Consider the following 18934-nt stretch of genomic DNA (forward strand, 5'->3'; position numbering starts at 1 on the left):
AAGGAGATATGGTCACAAGCCAACAAAATGAATCGAAAAGCACCTATTAGTATAAAACCCTTCAATGATAATCTATTAGACGACTTTTTTAATAAAGTATGTCCTCCATTTGCTCAAAATTCACCTACACGTTCTACACAAAGTCATCATTCAAATAATTACTTCCTGATAAAACCATTTTCTGAAACTGAATTAGATTTTGCCCTTAAAAACCGCATAAATACTTCTCCTGGTATCGATCACGTAAAATAACCCATGTTAACCAACCTACCAGATGTTGCTAAAAAACTTCTTTTAAATGTCTTTAATGATATCATCCAAAAAAATATAGTTATCGATTCTTTCAAAAACATCTTAGTTGTTCCTATTCTTAAACCCGGAAAAGACCCAAACAGCGTAAGTTCATATAGACCAATATCCTTACTCTCTTGTATATTTAAAACTTTAGAAAGGCTTATAAAATTTAGATTAGATTGGTGGTTACAAAAAGAGAATTTACTCCCAGTAAACCAGTTTGGTTACAAAAGAGGTTTTCGAACTCTAGACGCTTTAACAACACATGTTGTAGATGTACATAATAACTTAACTAAAAATAACTACTTAGCAACACCATTCTTAGATATTGAAGGAGCATATGACTCAGTTTGTTTATCAACCTTAAAACATAAAATGGTAAATTTTTTTCATATGCCAATTGCTTTCGTTAACACAATAATCGGTTTCTATACAGATAGGGTAATTTATATCAGAGATCATAAGAACAAACTAATAGGACCTCGACATAATTGTCACGATATACCACAATGCTCAGTATTATCACCAATTTTATTCAATCTGTAGACCTCTGACACACACAAGATGCAAATAAACAATATTCCATTTAAAATCATACAATATGCAGACGACTTTTGTGTCTATACGGAAAGCAAGAAATATGAAAACGGTATGCAAAACCTAAGTACAGTTTGTAGTGCCCTCTTTCCATGGTTCTTAGAGAACGGCTTAAATTTATCAACTAACAAATCAGCAGTATCTGTCTTTACAAGACACAACCTTCCTATAAACCAAGTTGTATTACTTAGTGATCAATCTTTTAAATTTAAAAATAATGTCAAATATCTGGGCCTCATTCTGGACAAAAAACTAACTTGGAAACAACACATACAATATATGCTGGATAGATGTAATAAAGGTAGTAATTTCCTTAGAATGACAACTAGAGTGTGGTGGGGCTGCAATGTTGAAACATCTTTATTGTTTTATAGAACTTATATACGATCCATTATAGATTATGGTGCTACTCTCTACGGTTCTGCTTCCAAAAACCTTTTAAGAAAAATTGACGTTTTCCAAAATTCTGCCTTGAGAATCTGTTTAGGTGCTATGAGATCTACTCCTATACAACCAATACATGTTGAAGCTTCTGAGCCTCCTTTGAAGATTAGAAGAAATTTACTAAGCGAATAATGGGTACTCAAAGCACACTCTACAAATTTCGAATTATTTTCCAGTATATGTCATCTTAACGAATCAGATATTACTCACAAGTATTGGATTAAAAAACCATCTCCGGCTTTATGCACTGCATTACAGAACAATCATATTTCTTCAAAGGAATTAAACACAGTAGACAAAAACTTAGACTACTTCGCTCTCTTCCATAAAACTGATGTAAATAATACCCACATACAACGAAAACAACATAATCAGCAACAATATCCTGAAATCTATTTTGAACTGCTACAGTGATGCCACAATTATATACACAGATGCATCTAAATCAAGAGAAGGGACTGGCTGTGCTTATTTTTTACCCTCAGGAGGTTTCGAATGCAAGTACAAACTTCCCAATGAGTTTTCAATTTTCTCTGCGGAATCATTGGCCATACTCGAAGCGTTGAAATATATTAAAAACCCTTATACTAAAAAAACGTTAATTCTTTCAGACTGCCTATCAGTTTTACAGAATATTAAAAATACTTTTTTGCCCGAAACATTTAGTAATCCTTACATATTTTTAATAAAGGATATGTTAAAGCGTTTAGAAGATTCTGGCTTCAATATAAAATTTATTTGGGTTAAGGCACATATTGGACTCAAAGATAATGAATATGTAGACTACTTAGCTAAATCCAGTATAACATCAGGTACTGTATTGTCATATTCTTTATGTGTATCAGATGTTATTACTATTTTTAAAAGAAACCAACTAATGATATGGAAAGATCAATGGAATCTTTACTGCTTAACAAACCCCACAAGATACACCATTTTACAACTAGTGATTCCACAAAGTACTTGGTTTAAGAGTTTTAAAGCTCCACGTAAATATATAACTATAAATCGACTACGTTTTGGGCATGCTTGCTATCCAAGTCATTTATATAAAATAAATGTGATTGAAGATGATAATTGCAAACATTGCGGAAAACAGGGTGATCTTGATCATATCTTTTTTGAATGTACTAAGTTTCAACAGCATTCAAACTCTCTATAAAAATTTAATTAAACTAATATGCATGCACCATTCAATATCCAGTCTCTGTTGGCTACAGGCTCACAACAAATATACAATATCATTATAGATTTCTTGTCAGATACACGCACGGTCCTATAAGATTTGTACGCGGGAGTGAAATTTTTTATGATTTATGTTCAGATTTGCATCCTTTTTTATCATAAATGTTATATCACTTTATCAGAAATCCATCATTGTTTTTATTGTATTATTATTGTATTGTGTTATTTATTGTATTAGTATATTGATTCTGTTTAATTTTGTTTTAGGGATAGGATTGTATATTATTCTTTATTGCAACTGGCTGAATGACTAATGTCTATGCCATTAAATAAAAAAAAAACATATAATATGTTGATCACACTATCAAATCCTACTCGCGATGGGAGTCTAAAGGGGAATATTCAGCTTTAAAATCTGGAAATACTTGGCTCAGATATGGTAACCCTAACAAAAGAGTTCATAGTCCTCCAGGTTGGGGTTGAGCTTAAAGTTAAGAAAACCAATTGAAAGGTTTTCATCACTCTGTTTACCGAACATACCTCCCATACCAACTTCTACTTGCATCTATCATCTACCTTCATAAATTAATTCAATCATCAATACCCTTATTTTCAAATCAATACGTCTTTGCAATAATGCAAGTGGACCTGCTGAACTCTCTTTTTAAAACAAGCCCTCATCCAAAATGGTTACCGCGAAACTCACGTCAATATGAGAATCCAAAGGCATTAATCCAAGCTCAAAGACTCAGAAACCCATCATACAAAAGCTTTTCTTCCTTACATTAAAGACGTCACCGACAAAATCAACAAATCAAGAGGAATAAAGACAATATTTACACCCCAACAAAAACTCTCTTGTTCGATCAATCAAAGAAAACGTTCCAAATGAACAACACGGAGTTTATGAAATTTCTTGTGCAGACTGCCCCTGATCTTACATAGGCCAAACCAATCGTATAATCCAAAATATGATTTATGAAGTCCATTATGTTCGCAATTCTCATTCAATTTCAGCTCTAGGTCAACACCATCTTCATAGAGGTCACAAAACTGATTTTGAAAACTCCACTTGAAGAATCACATCCTACATCTCGTATAAACCAAGAATTATACGAAAAGCCACAGAGACTGAAAAACGGCCAAATTGTCTCAATAAAAGAAATGAAGGCACCAGGTTGCCTTTAACATCAGGAATCTTCGCGAAAGAGAGAAGAACAGACACCGATGGACTGGCAGAAGGCACAGATAGTGCCGATTTATAAAAAGGGCGATAGAACAGATTGCAACAATTACAGAGGAATAACATTGTTAAGCACTGCCATGAAAATACACGAAAAAATACTGAACAAAAAAATAATCAGAAAAATTGACACTACAGGAATCACAAAGCGGTTTCAGAAAAGGCAGAAGCACCCAGGATCATATATTTACAATCAAGCAAATAATAGAAAAATATCAGCAACAGGAGAAAAAAATGTATATGGCTTATGTAGATCTTGAAAAGGCTTTTGACACGGTCCCAAGGCAAAAATTATGGGAAATATTAGAGAAGAGAGGTATAAGTAGCAAAATGATGAGGGTAATTAAGAACATTTATAACAACAATGTGAATTATATCACCAGTCAGAACAGAACATCAAAACCATTTACTACGAACGAGGGACTGAGACAAGGAGGAGGATTAAGTCCAACACTGTTTATAGATTACATGGATGAGATAATTAAAGAATGTAAAGTAAAAGTGAAAAAAATGCATGTGGGTTATAGAAATTTAAGAAGAGTAGATATTTCAGAAGGAGCATTCGCCGATGACGTCGTCATATTCGCCGAAAATGAGAAACAACTACAAAGAAATAATATAGAAATATGGAATGAAACACTTAAAAAATATGGAATGACAATTAATAAAAATAAAACAAAAGTTATGGTCATGAGGGAAAAGGAAGAAGAAGAAAAGAAGAAAAAACATAAAAATAGAAGAAGTAAATATAGAACAAGCACGAACATTCCAATACTTAGGAGTAGTATTAAAAGAAACGGGAGACAGGAAACAGAAATTAATAATAGAATTCAAAAAACCATGAACCTATACCATGCAATGATCAATAAATTCATAAATAAAAAAGAAATAACACGAAAAACAAAAATTAATGTGTTCAAGTCAATATATAGACCTGTATTAACCTTTGGTTGCGAGTCATGGGTACTAACAGAACGACAAAAGAGTAAAATACAGGCAGTAGAAATGAAATACCTTAGACGAGTTCGAGGAGTTACCAAAAGAGATAGACTACGGAACACTCAAATAACGGAAGATTTGGAAATCGAGTCAACGTTAGAATTTATAGAGAGAAGGCAACTCAGTTAGTGGGGTCATCTTCAGAGAATGGATCAGACAAAACCGGTAAAAGAAATCTGGCAGGGAAAACGCAAAGAAGAACGAAAAAAAGTAGAAACATGGGATAGAACACTAGGCAAATTAATCGAGAAAAGGGGAACAACGTGGATAGAAGCAAGGACGCTGGCTAGAAATAAGAAGGAATGGGTTAAAATTGTACATAATATAAATGTATAACAGTTATTAGTTAAATTTAAGATTAAGTTGTTTTTGTATTGTATTATAATGTATCATAATGTAATGTATTGTCGCCTTACATCACTATGTGGTAAAAAGGTTTTTTTTGAAAATATATATATATATATATATATATATATATATATATATATATATATATATATATATTGTTATATTTCTATTTGATATGAAAATTAAAATTTGATAATTATAAACAGAATTCAATTTAATATAAAATATTTTCAATTTTCTCAACCACGGGCATATAAATTTAGAACAACCTGTATACAACAAATTGTTATATTTAATTTTAAGAAGTGATTAAATAAGACTCAAGTGAAATCGTTAATAGGTCATTATCGTTGTTCGCGGAAGGATCGATCATTAGCCGATGCTAAATAAGACTAAGTGGAAATAGAGAATAGGTCATTAAAAATTTGTATATAGTAGAAAGTAATTTTAGAATGGGAATTAACTATTTTCTTTGAAATCCATTAAGCATATTTAGAAAGTTTAAAAATTGGTTTTGAGGAATACTGCGAATGAGAGTTGGTGGTGGAAGTTTGATTTGTGAATCTGGAAGGGATATTTAGAAAGTAGGGAAATGAATGACAAAGAGAGATCAGAATGTTTTGAGCTGTCGAGAAGTGAAGTCGAGTAGTAGACGGTAGTGTACGGAGAGTGAGAAAGCCGGTGTAGTTCCGTGAGTGTGGATTATCGATCGTAGAACGAGAGGTAGGCCAGGTTGAGAGTAAAAGAACCTCCTTGAGCCAAGAGTTCCCGGTAGCTGATTGCAGTTTCGAAAAAGGTAGAACACAGCATCACGACAGAAGCAGGAAACGAGAGCTATACGAGCTAGTTTCAGAGGAGAACATTACTGGAAGCCAGGACGAGGTTTTGATTGCAGCCAAGGATAGCAGGAAACGGGTCTTGTGTGAAGACATTCTCAGTGCACCAGAAAAAGGTCAGTCTCATTTGTTTGGACATGAATGTATGGGTTTTTCGTATTAAATACCACATTTAAAATTGAAGAAACATAATCAATAATATCAGAAAAGCTTCATCAAACTTAAATAGAATTGTTGCTAATAAATCATAAGAGTTAAATGTTAATAAAAACTTTCAATTGGAAACAAAAAGGAAATAAGATTCCCATGTGTAAATGTTATGTTTAAGAATAATAAGATATAGCAAATATTAAGTAGTGATTACCATTTAAATAAAATAAACAATATTTTGATTACAATTGTAACCCATATGTGTTATTATTTTACTCTTTTCTTTCCTATCCCGATTAGGAACCATTAAGAAATACTTAGAAGCCACGTATGTAAGTACTTAATTTTATAAAAAGCCCTGAGATTGAAAACACATTGATATGTGATCTGGTAAATTAATTAGATTAGTATTAAAGCATTGATTAAATTAAATGACATATAAAAATATTATCTCATATCAATAATCAAGATCACAACAACTGTCGTCCAACGTGGAGGGCATTGTAAAGTATTTCTAGTGGCAAATTTGAAGGATAGAAAGAGTAAAGCCGGTATTTGAAAATTTATATGCCTGTGGTAAAAAGTGAGATACTTACATTTGATAACATAAAATTTTAGATCTCTTTAGGTACAAATTTTACATAACTGATTTAATATTTTATTTTTACGATATTTACATTTGATATATTTATTGACAATTTATAATATTTGGGTGAGAAAAAGTCGTCTTGGTAACATACTAGTAAAATTTCATATTTGGCGGGGACAGTACTTCTTGAAAACAAATGTCAGTGACAAGAAGCCAAAGCAAGGACAACAAAAAACAAAAAGAACATTCAGACCAAGAAGATATTTTAGACACGACAATCATGGCATCAGAACAGCAAGAATTATCAGGAATAGATAAACTATTACAACTTATGCAACTCCAGTCACAAAAAATGGATGAAGCAAAACGAACAATGGATAAAAATCAGGAGGAAACAAAACTAGCAATGAAGGAAACACAGCAAAAAATGGATGAAACACAACAAAAATTGGATCAAAAAATGGATGAAACAAAAAGAATAATGCAAGAAAATCAGAAGGAAACAAAACAAGCCATAGAAGAGAACAACAAGAAAATGGAGGAACGCATAGAAAAGTATGAAATGAAAATTCAAGATAAAATAAAGGAGTTAACGAATGGCCAGAAAAAGGAACTAGAAAATTTGGAAAATAAGTTGGAAAATGCTATTCAAGTAGACAGAGAAGAAATGGAAAAAAGAATCACAGAAATAGAAAAACAAGTCACCGAAAACAGGACGCAACAGAATGTCGGAGAAAGAAGAGAAATGGTTATACATAGCATAGATGACGTGAAGATAAGGTTTGGCGGGGATGTAAGAAGATTACACCCAGTGCCGTTCATAAATAGCCTGAAAAAGAAAATACAGCACATCGGAAATTTCGAAACAGCAAAAGAAACTATCAGAAACCATCTCAAATATGAAGCAAGCCTATGGTTCGATAGCAAAGAAGAAGAATTCGGCAATTGGCAACAATTTGAACAAAAATTTTTGAATTATTTCTGGGGAAAAGTCCAACAATTGGAAATTAACAAGGAATTGCAAAATGGGAAATACAATGATAGGATGGGTGTATCAGAAAGGACATATGCTTTGCAGATTTACAATAATGCAAAACATTTACAATATAATTACTCATCGGAACAATTAGTCGAACTGATTGCAAGACATTTCGAGGAAACGCTGGAAGACCATATCACATTACAAAATTACAAAGACATAGATAGTTTATGCCAATTCCTACAAATAAGAGAATCACGTCTAAGAGAAAGAAAATCAAGAAAGTCGCGAGAAGATTACAGGCCCCGAGAAACACAAGATTACAGAGATAGAAATCAAAATAGGAGGGACTATACAAGACGAGATTTTAATCCCAGAAGGGAAAACGAAAATAGAGACAACGGAAGAGGAAATTATGAACAAAGAAATAGGCAATGGAATGAGGACAGAAATCGAGAATACCAGAATAGAAACACCACACGCTCAAATCAAGAAAACAGAAATAATGGTAGACAAAATGAACAGGGATATCGAGAAAACCGAAACAGATCCGACAGACCAAGAGAAAATAGAAGAGAAGTAAATAATACCCAGACAGATGAATATGACGGAGAGAGACATTATGACGAAAATATAAACAACGATGAGCAACCGGCGTCTTTTCACGACGGCGCTCACTAAAAACCAAAAATCAAACAGGAATCTTTTGTCACCCCAAGGAGTTTATTAAATTGGCAGGAAACAACGAAAAGAAAAATGGAGTTAATTTAAAATTTGTGGATGGATTTATCAACGAGAAACCAATTAAAATTATGATAGACACTGGATCTGAAATAACATTGGTCAACAGAAAACTAATAGAAGAAGTTAACTTAACAAATTTAATTTACAAAATACCTAGGGTAAATTTAGTGGGCGCAAACAAACGGACATTGGCAACTATAAATGAAGGCATACGAGTAATGGTACGACTGGGTAAGAATATGTATGCACTACAATGTGTAATAATGCCAAATATGTCACATGACATGATAGTAGGAGTCGACGAATTGGCAGAAAAACATGTAGTGATAGATTTTAAAAATAATACGATGAAACTAACAGAAGAAAAAGAAAAGGAACAGGACAAGGAACAGGAGAAACAAAATACGGACGAATCAGGTAAAGAACAAACAGTGGAAATGAATTTGGCAACGAAGCAAGGACAAAGAAGAAAAGGGAGAAAAAGTCAGAAAAGGATAAAAGAAAATGAAACCTGTGGCTCCTCAAAAGAAGAGTTGAGCCCAGAAGAAGAAAATTTGAGAGTATCAGAAACAAAGGAAACCTGGGATTCCTCAAAAGAAGAGACGAGCTTAGGAGAAGAAGAAATAAAGCTAAAAAATGAAAGTGAAAAGAATATGATTGAAACAGTGGTATTTGAAGAGGAGGTATATGCAAACGAGGATGCGGAATGCACGGTAAACATGTGTGAAGAATCTGAAAAAAAAGACAGAAAATTGATATGTGGAGAAGGGAAAGAAAAAGAATTGCGGTTGATGTTAAGAAACTACGAAAATTTGATCAATGAGGAAAACAGAGTGGCTAAAAAGTACGAACATTCATTTGAGGTGAAAAACTTGGGAAATTTTCGATCAAAGACTTACCCGATTCCATACAAGTATCGACAAGAGGTGAAAGAAGAAATAAATAAAATGTTGGAAGATCAAATTATCGAAAGATGTGATTCACCGTATGTTAACCCGATTGTGATAGTAAAGAAAAGCAATGGAGAATTGAGATTATGTTTAGATGCCAGGAATATCAACCAGCACACTGTATCACAATATGAATCACCTCTAAACATCGAGGCCATTTTTGGAAGAATCACCGGGTCACACATATTTTCGAAAATTGACTTAAAACACAGTTTTTGGTTGATACCGTTAGCTGAAAAGTGTAGAAACTACACCGCTTTTTCTATTGATGGTATTGTCTACCGGTTTAAGGTAGTGCCATTTGGATTGCAGAGTGCTTGTGCTGCACTCGTCCGAGCTCTACATACCATTTTGAATCGCCATGAAGATTTCATAGTTCATTATATCGATGATTTATTAATTTTTTCACAAGATACTCAGAGTCATCTGGAACACATAGAAATAATTCTGAAAGAATTGGACACAGCGGGATTGAAATTAAACATTGAAAAATGTCAATTTTTTCAAAAAGAAGTCATTTATTTGGGTTTTCAATTGGACACCAAAACAGTAAGATTAGCCGAAGACAGAGTCAAGCTCATAGATGAATACCCAAGACCAACGAATTTGAAAACATTGAGAGGTTTTCTTGGCACGATAAATTATTTTAAAAAGCTGATTCCCGATTTGAGCCAAAAGGAAATCCCTCTGATAAAATTGCTTAAAAAAGGAATAAAATGGAATTGGAAAGAAGAACAGGAGGAAGCTTTCGAAACATTAAAACGAGAATTCTCAAAAGGAACGAAAATATACCACCCCATTTACAATTTACCTTTTATACTCCGAACTGATGCGTCCATACAAAAATTTGCAGGAGTTCTGTCTCAAATACAAAACGACCAAGAAGTACCGATATGTTTTATATCTCGAGTGACTAAAACACATGAAAGAAAATATAGTGTTACAGAATTGGAGTTTGCCAGTGTACTATATTGCGTAAACAAATTGAGGTTTTACTTATTGGGAGCAAAATTCACAATCGAAACAGACCATGCAGCTTTAGTACATATCATGAAGAATAGATTAGTAAATAATAGAATACATAGAGGCATTCTATTATTACAGGAGTATGATTTTGAGTTCCGATATATAAAAGGAAAAGACAACATAATAGCCGACGCTCTAACACGGGATGAGGACACCGGAAAAAAGGAAACAATTACTCTACAGGTGGGACTAAATAGATTAATACAAGAAGAAGGGATATATTCTTTAAATGAGATAAGGACAAACCAGGAAGACCTAGAGGAAAGAGAGAAAAGAAGAGCGGAAGTAGAAAATAACATATATTTTAAGAGAATAGACGGAAAGGAACTATATTTAGTGACACAGACATTGGCCGAAAAGATAATAAAGAAATTACATGAGGACAATGGGCATATCGGTAGCAGAAAAGTTTGGCTCGTTTTTAGGGAAAATTACATAAGCCGACAGGATTACCGCATTGCAAAGGAAATTACCCAGAAGTGCGATGTATGTCAAAAATATAAGAGTCGGAATTTCAAAAACGAAAATGTTGCCAAAAATATTGAAGCCCGAAACAAACTAGACATTGTAGCAATAGATATGTTAAGCGATCTAATTATGACCACAAAAAGGAACAAACATATTCTGGTAATGGTGGATGTGTTTTCAAAATACGTAAAATTATATAGTTGCCGCACCACAAAGGGGGAAGAAATATTAAGAAAAATCGACAATTTTATAGCCATAGTAGGAACACCAAAAAAGATTCTACTGGACAATGCAACGTATTTCCGAAATGATCGTTTCAAGGGACAACTTCGAGAACGAGGAATAGAGACAAATTTTGTCAGCATCAGGCATCCACAGAGTAATCCTTCGGAACGATTCATACAGGAAGTGACGAAATTTCTTCGCATTGCAACAGATGGTCAACATCGCCACTGGGACAGGAAAATGGCGGAAATAGAAAGGTATCTAAATACAATTCCGAGCACAGTAACAAAAGAGACCCCAGAATACATCATGAAGGGTGTACTGCCGATAAGGCCATGGGAAGACCAAGAGCCAAAAGAATATCAACAGGTGATTGAAACCGTACAGAGAAGATTACGGCGAAGCAACGAAAAATATATCCAAAGACAGGAACAAAATAGAAAAAGAAGACCAGTGACTTTCCAAAAGGGTGAAAAAGTACTCGTGAGGGCATTACGAGTATCAAATCTTCCTGGGGGCATTTGCGCAAAGTTGATGCCTGTTTTCGAAGGCCCGTATATCGTGAATAATGAAAATGGGATAAATAGTTATGAGTTGAGGCACAGGAACTCGGAAAAGATCCGAGGAATTTATAATATTCACGATGTATACAAATATCACGAATAAAAGACAGAATTACATGAAGTAGATAGTAAGTAGGATATAAGACGTAGATTAAAGTAAGGAAATATACAGGGAGTTGGTTTTGCCCTCGAGAAAATTTATTTAAAAATGCAGATAAATTTTATCGAATACAAGGCGGGGATTTGTTATATTTCTATTTGATATGAAAATTAAAATTTGATAATTATAAACAGAATTCAATTTAATATAAAATATTTTCAATTTTCTCAACCACGGGCATATAAATTTAGAACAACCTGTATACAACAAATTGTTATATTTAATTTTAAGAAGTGATTAAATAAGACTCAAGTGAAATCGTTAATAGGTCATTATCGTTGTTCGCGGAAGGATCGATCATTAGCCGATGCTAAATAAGACTAAGTGGAAATAGAGAATAGGTCATTAAAAATTTGTATATAGTAGAAAGTAATTTTAGAATGGGAATTAACTATTTTCTTTGAAATCCATTAAGCATATTTAGAAAGTTTAAAAATTGGTTTTGAGGAATACTGCGAATGAGAGTTGGTGGTGGAAGTTTGATTTGTGAATCTGGAAGGGATATTTAGAAAGTAGGGAAATGAATGACAAAGAGAGATCAGAATGTTTTGAGCTGTCGAGAAGTGAAGTCGAGTAGTAGACGGTAGTGTACGGAGAGTGAGAAAGCCGGTGTAGTTCCGTGAGTGTGGATTATCGATCGTAGAACGAGAGGTAGGCCAGGTTGAGAGTAAAAGAACCTCCTTGAGCCAAGAGTTCCCGGTAGCTGATTGCAGTTTCGAAAAAGGTAGAACACAGCATCACGACAGAAGCAGGAAACGAGAGCTATACGAGCTAGTTTCAGAGGAGAACATTACTGGAAGCCAGGACGAGGTTTTGATTGCAGCCAAGGATAGCAGGAAACGGGTCTTGTGTGAAGACATTCTCAGCGCACCAGAAAAAGGTCAGTCTCATTTGTTTGGACATGAATGTATGGGTTTTTCGTATTAAATACCACATTTAAAATTGAAGAAACATAATCAATAATATCAGAAAAGCTTCATCAAACTTAAATAGAATTGTTGCTAATAAATCATAAGAGTTAAATGTTAATAAAAACTTTCAATTGGAAACAAAAAGGAAATAAGATTCCCATGTGTAAATGTTATGTTTAAGAATAATAAGATATAGCAAATATTAAGTAGTGATTACCATTTAAATAAAATAAACAATATTTTGATTACAATTGTAACCCATATGTGTTATTATTTTACTCTTTTCTTTCCTATCCCGATTAGGAACCATTAAGAAATACTTAGAAGCCACGTATGTAAGTACTTAATTTTATAAAAAGCCCTGAGATTGAAAACACATTGATATGTGATCTGGTAAATTAATTAGATTAGTATTAAAGCATTGATTAAATTAAATGACATATAAAAATATTATCTCATATCAATAATCAAGATCACAACAATATATATATATATATATATATATATATATATATATATATCTATATGCTTTCTGTTGTTTTCCGGGTTTGACTCCGCGTTGAATAATTTTGGTTTTGAGAAAAACCATTATTTTGACGACGTTTCGGCAAGATCTCATTTGCCATTGTCAAGTCAAGTAGTTCCTCTTCCTGACTTGACAATGGCAAGTGAGATCTTGCCGAAACGTCGTCAAAATAATGGTTTTTCTCAAAACCAAAATTATTAAACGCGGAGTCAAACCCGGAAAACAACAGAAAGCACATATAGCTCCCGCGGAAACTTCAAGTGTACCATCTTCAAGTGTAAATCTTCGCGAAAACTCCCACCCAGTCAGCATTGAAGGTATAAATGAACCGCCCGTCGTCCACACAGCACTAGTGCAGTGAGTAGTGAACAGTGTAGTGTCTAAGGGCTCGGGAGGCTGAGACCCCGGAATCCCTGAAGAAGGCATCAGAGAAGACGTCGAAAGCGAAAGGCGCAGTGAAAATCAACGCGGTTCAAACCGGAAGCCTGGTGAGTTAAATATTAATTTTTATAATAATATATTGTAATTTTGTAATATTCGATTTTGAGACACTACTCCGTTTGTCAGACAATGAGTCTGAACAAGAGACATATGACAAAGGTAAATCTAATCAAATCGGCCTATTTTAACCCAAATAATTTTCAATTAATATGTCTTATTCTTTACTGAGCACCATGTATAAAAATGTTATTCTATACAGGGTGTTTAATTAATAATTGCAAATATTTTAACTGTAAATTCCTGGGCTCAAAATATTATGGTTTAACCGTTTAACCCAAATCACCTAGTCTGAAAATGCATCCTAAAGTCACGTATACATTACGTTGGTGCTCTGTGTAACTGCTCCAATGGATATGGCATGCGCTCTTCTACATATAAACCGCCACCGATTGGATCGCCGAGGGTGAACGCCGCTCCGGGAGCACCAACGTATCCATTATGTGGAGCAGTTACATGGAGCACCAATGTAATGGATACGTGCCTTAAAGGAGCTAGAGTTCTTTGAAGATGACGACTTGTAATTAGTTTTTCTTAAATACCCCCAGAACGCTTCTACTTAGAAAAACGAAAACTGGTACACCTATTTACCTTCCAGAGATAAAGCGATTGCATAAATTGCGAATTTCTAGTACCGGTCATAGGCGTCCGTTTTGGGTAGGACAGCGGTGATGTTATAGCATTATTTTTTGTCTTTAATTTTTATGTATGTTCAACACTCGATTTTTAAATTATGAGGTATTCTAGTACTACAAGTTACTCTTGCTTTAAATAAAATACACTGTTATTTTTTTTGAAAAATTTTTCAATTCAAAAAAAGGAAAATTTCCAAATCGATTTTTCTAGAAAAAATGTATCCTACCCACTTAAAGCAAGAGTACCTTTTAGTACTAGAATACCTCGCAATTTAATAATCCACTGTCAAAAATGCTTAAAAGTTTAAGACAAAAAAGTTATACGATAAAATAACCCTTTCCCTGCCAAACCTAGAAATTCGCAATTTATGAAAGCAATTTATCTCTGGAAGATGAATAGGAGTACCAGTTTTTGTTTTTACAGGTACAGATTGTACAGGTATTTAAAAAAAAACTAATTACAAGACGCCATCTTCAAAGAGCTCTAGCTCCCTTAGGAAGCATTTTCGGACTAGGTGATTTGGGTTAAACTTCAATATTTTGAGCCCAAGGATCTACAGTTAAATAGTTATTAATGAAAAACCCTGTATACTCGTAAATATTAATGTCTACTAACTACTTATACTTGTTTACTGCTTTTTTGTATATAACTTACCCTATATATTTCTTCATTTTATTAAACAAAGCATCATACTTAAAATTCTTAGTTAACAGAACTTTAGTATAATATAATAGCTTGTGGATCTTCAATGACGATTTTCGTGTCATGGAATGGAAAAGATGCTAAAAAAGAAATCAACAAAAAAAATTTAGTCAAAGACTAGTATAATCTGGATTATTTCGACGCAAACCCACTACAATGACATTTTCTGTGTTTTAAGTATCAGAGTCTTTAAATGACAAAGAATATCATTGTAGTAGGTTTGCTTCGATATAATCCAGATTACACTAGGCTTTGACTGACTGAAAGGTTTTAAATCATCCACCGATATACCAATGGATGTTATTCACTCCGTCTGTACCAGCAAGTTCTATCTGTAGAGTTAATAATAGCGAAATGCGTATAATGGCAGGTGGACAAGGTGCGAATATTTCTGTTCGTATATTATTTATTTTTATATTTACAATAAGTCATTTTACAGGGTCAAATTAAAGGATGTTATCCCTTTGTTATGCTCAAGAGAGGTAGGTCTAATAGAAATAATTAAAACGGTTGAAAACATCTACCAGGACACAATTAAAAATAGATGAACTAACTGACCCAATTTAAGCTGGTACCTAATAGGATAAGATAGGGTAAGACCCTCGAGTCCTTTATTGTTCAACCTGATCATGGTTGAAATAATCAAAAACGTTAGAACTAAAGAAGGATATCAAATGGGGGAAAAACAAGTTAAAATAATCTGCTATGCAGACGGTGCAATACTCATCTCTCAAAGTGAAGATGATTTACAACGTATGCTGCACCAATTTAATGAAACCGCCAGAAAGTTTAACATGTTAATTTCCCAAAAAAAGACAAAATAGATGGTTATAACAGCAAATCTAATAAGATGTGTAAATTAGAGCTGGAGGGTCAGATGATAGAATAAGTGATGGAGTTTAAACATCTAGGTATGACACTATTTGGCCATGTAAGGCTCGAAACAGAAGTGGAAGATCAAGTGAATACAGCACAAAGCCTTAAGTTGCCTGAATGACACAGTATGGAGAAATAAAAATATCGGAAAAGAAAAAAAAGGCAAACTTTAAAAAACAGTCATCAGACCAATAATATCACACGCGGCAGAAACACGGCCTAACACAGAGAAGACAAAAAGATTGCTCGAAACAGCGGAGATGAAAACCCTTCGAAAAATCGATGGTAAAAATATGCTATGTAAAAACATGGCCTTGCCCGCAGAAGGTTGAAATTGGTAGGTATGGCCTCACGCTGATTATATTTGGACGTATTGTTAACAACAAACGCCATTTTGAAGTCACTATACTTAAAATAGTAGTTAAAATACATTTTAAAGTCGTCTACTTTAAAATGTATAATACGTGTCTGAATTGCCGATATAAATGAGTCAGATTAAATAAATTATTAGAAGAATTTTTTACTAAGCAACAACATTTTTGTTTATTTAGTATTATTTTGTATTTTGACAACGACACCCGACTTGGGCGTCGAAACGTTAATAAAATCATTTTTAGGTAAAATTGTGGCTTATTTCCCATTTGAATATACTTGATTATAAAAATGCCACAAGAAAATAGCTTCAGAACAACATTAAAATAGTAGTAGTCCAGAAAGCCATTTAGCATCCACTAGGGAAAATATTCTGATTCGGATTTTTTGCACAATCTCACTCAAAAAAACCCCTTTTAACAAATTTGCAAGTTGCTAGGTCCAAAAATGGATCAAAAATTTTTCAAACGTTTTTTTTTTGTTTTTTCCTAAAAGTATTTTTTTTGCATCGAACAAAGTTGTTTTAGATTTTTTGGATCATTCCAAACAGAAAAGGTTTTTAGTGACTTTTCTCTAAAGTTGATAGTTTTTAACATATAAGCGATTAAAAATTTAAAAAATGCGAAATCGGCCATCATTAACCCTCAAAAACTATGTGAAAAACTGAAAATTGGAAGTTTGGTAGGATTGTGGGTGGTAGATACCTGCCTGGCGACCATTCAGCTACTTATACCACGAATAATACAACGACGGTAGCCGCAGTGGCCTCCCACTACCATCTAACCATCCGGTGGTCCGCCAGGCGTCTATCCACACATATCAGTCGTGTTTGATAATCCATCCGGATAGCCTCGCTATGGAGGAAAGCGTCATAAGTGCTGTGTATAAAATAAGGGCAATTTGGAACCCAGCAGACCCACTATGTGACGAAACATGGCTTAAAATATCTGTTTTATTTATTCTTTGCAGTTGCATTAAAAAAAATCCAATATTCAAGACAGGTGAATTTAAAAAACAATTTTTGCCTTTAAGTCGATTTTTTCCCACTTTGTGAAAAGTTTAGTGAGTGAGTTTTACCTGTAATATGACGATATGCTAAAAAACAAACCAAGTGTAACGTAACAAATGAAACAAACGATTCCTCGGCAGTCAGTTGGATACTGACTTCTGACTTCATTTCACTCTTTCACTGCGTCCAGGATGCAGCGACCCTCCACCATCCACCTTTAAAATCCACCCTCCAAGCCACCATCTAGCATCCTACAGTGCGGCATCGGCTTAAGAGTTTTTTGCAATACAATATCCAAAACCCCTTTGTTTGTTTTTTAAAATGCTGATCAAACGGGCGCGACACTATTATCAACCGTTGCATGTATATGTAATATGCCTAAATATATGGACGGAAAAATATTCTGATTCAATTTTTTTTCACCATCTTGCTTGAAAAGGTCCCCTTTTAAAAATTTGCATGTTGCCAGGACCAAAAAGCAATCAACAATTTTTTTCAACGTTTTTTTTTTGTTTTTTCCTATAACTAGTTTTTTTTTGCATCAGACAAATTCTTTTTAGGTTTTCTGGATTATTCCAAATAGAAAAGATCTTAAGTTACCATTCTCGAAATGTGATAGTTTTCGAGATGTAAGCGATTTAAAATTTAAAAATTGCAAAATCGGCCATTTTTGACCCTCAGAAACTATGTGAAAAACCGAAAATTTCAATGTTACCAAGGTACGTAAATATTCTATGAACATCGATTGATGAAATCCCGAAGAGATTTTTGAAATACAATATCGAAAACCATTTTCTTTTTTAATTACTACACAAGCAGGCGCGACACTATTTTCAACCGTGCGTTGCATGTATATGTAATCGGAAAACATATTTTAAGTTTAAAAAAACAAAATTTTTTTTTGCACATGCAAATTTGTTAATAGGGAACGTTTTCAAGCAAGATGGTGAAAAAAAATTGAACCAGAATATTTTTCCGCACATATAATATGTTGTTACATACAATGTTGTATACATGCAACGATTGAAAATAGTGTAGCGATCGCTTGATCATCAATTAAAAAACAAAGAAGTTTTCGATATTGTATTGCAAAAAATTCTTCGAGATTTCATCAATCGATGTTTAAATAATCTCTACCTACCTTGGCAATATTGAAATTTTCAGTTTTTCACATTGTTTCACAATTTGTTATTATATTACTTATTACAGCGATACTTATTACAGCAATATACCGTTCGCCTGCAACCTCAGAAAGTGCGTTTATTGTAGCCTTAGAAAATTATTTAAATATAATAAAAGCAGAACCAATCACATATAACATTATTGTTGGCGATATTAATATTGACATACTTGCAGACGATGAAATCGCTAATACTTATTTAAATTTACTGTCCGAAAATAATTTTCATTCATTAATAAACAAAATAACGAGACCAAATAAATCGGGAGGTAGCTGTATAGATCATATGTTTGTTAAACCCACTAAAGAGTCTATTGAAGATATTTGTTCTCCTTTCATTATTACATCTTTAACTACCGATCACTTCTGTACAATAGGAGAACTAAACATTAACATGAAATTTATTTGTAAAAAAAATATTAAT

General features: G+C 33.5%; 1 protein-coding gene across 1 annotated transcript in view; it reads right to left on the reverse strand.

Moving 5' to 3' along the window:
- LOC114330689 (uncharacterized) overlaps positions 1 to 18934 on the reverse strand; it is a 99957-nt gene that overhangs the window by 40419 nt on the left and 40604 nt on the right. Inside the window, exon 7 of the mRNA XM_050641280.1 lies at positions 15026 to 15153. Coding sequence (XP_050497237.1) covers positions 15026 to 15153 — 128 coding nt within the window. The remainder of the gene's footprint in view (positions 1 to 15025; positions 15154 to 18934) is intronic.

This window comes from Diabrotica virgifera, chromosome 10, assembly GCF_917563875.1.
Source record: "Diabrotica virgifera virgifera chromosome 10, PGI_DIABVI_V3a".
NCBI classification, from domain to species: domain Eukaryota; kingdom Metazoa; phylum Arthropoda; class Insecta; order Coleoptera; family Chrysomelidae; genus Diabrotica; species Diabrotica virgifera.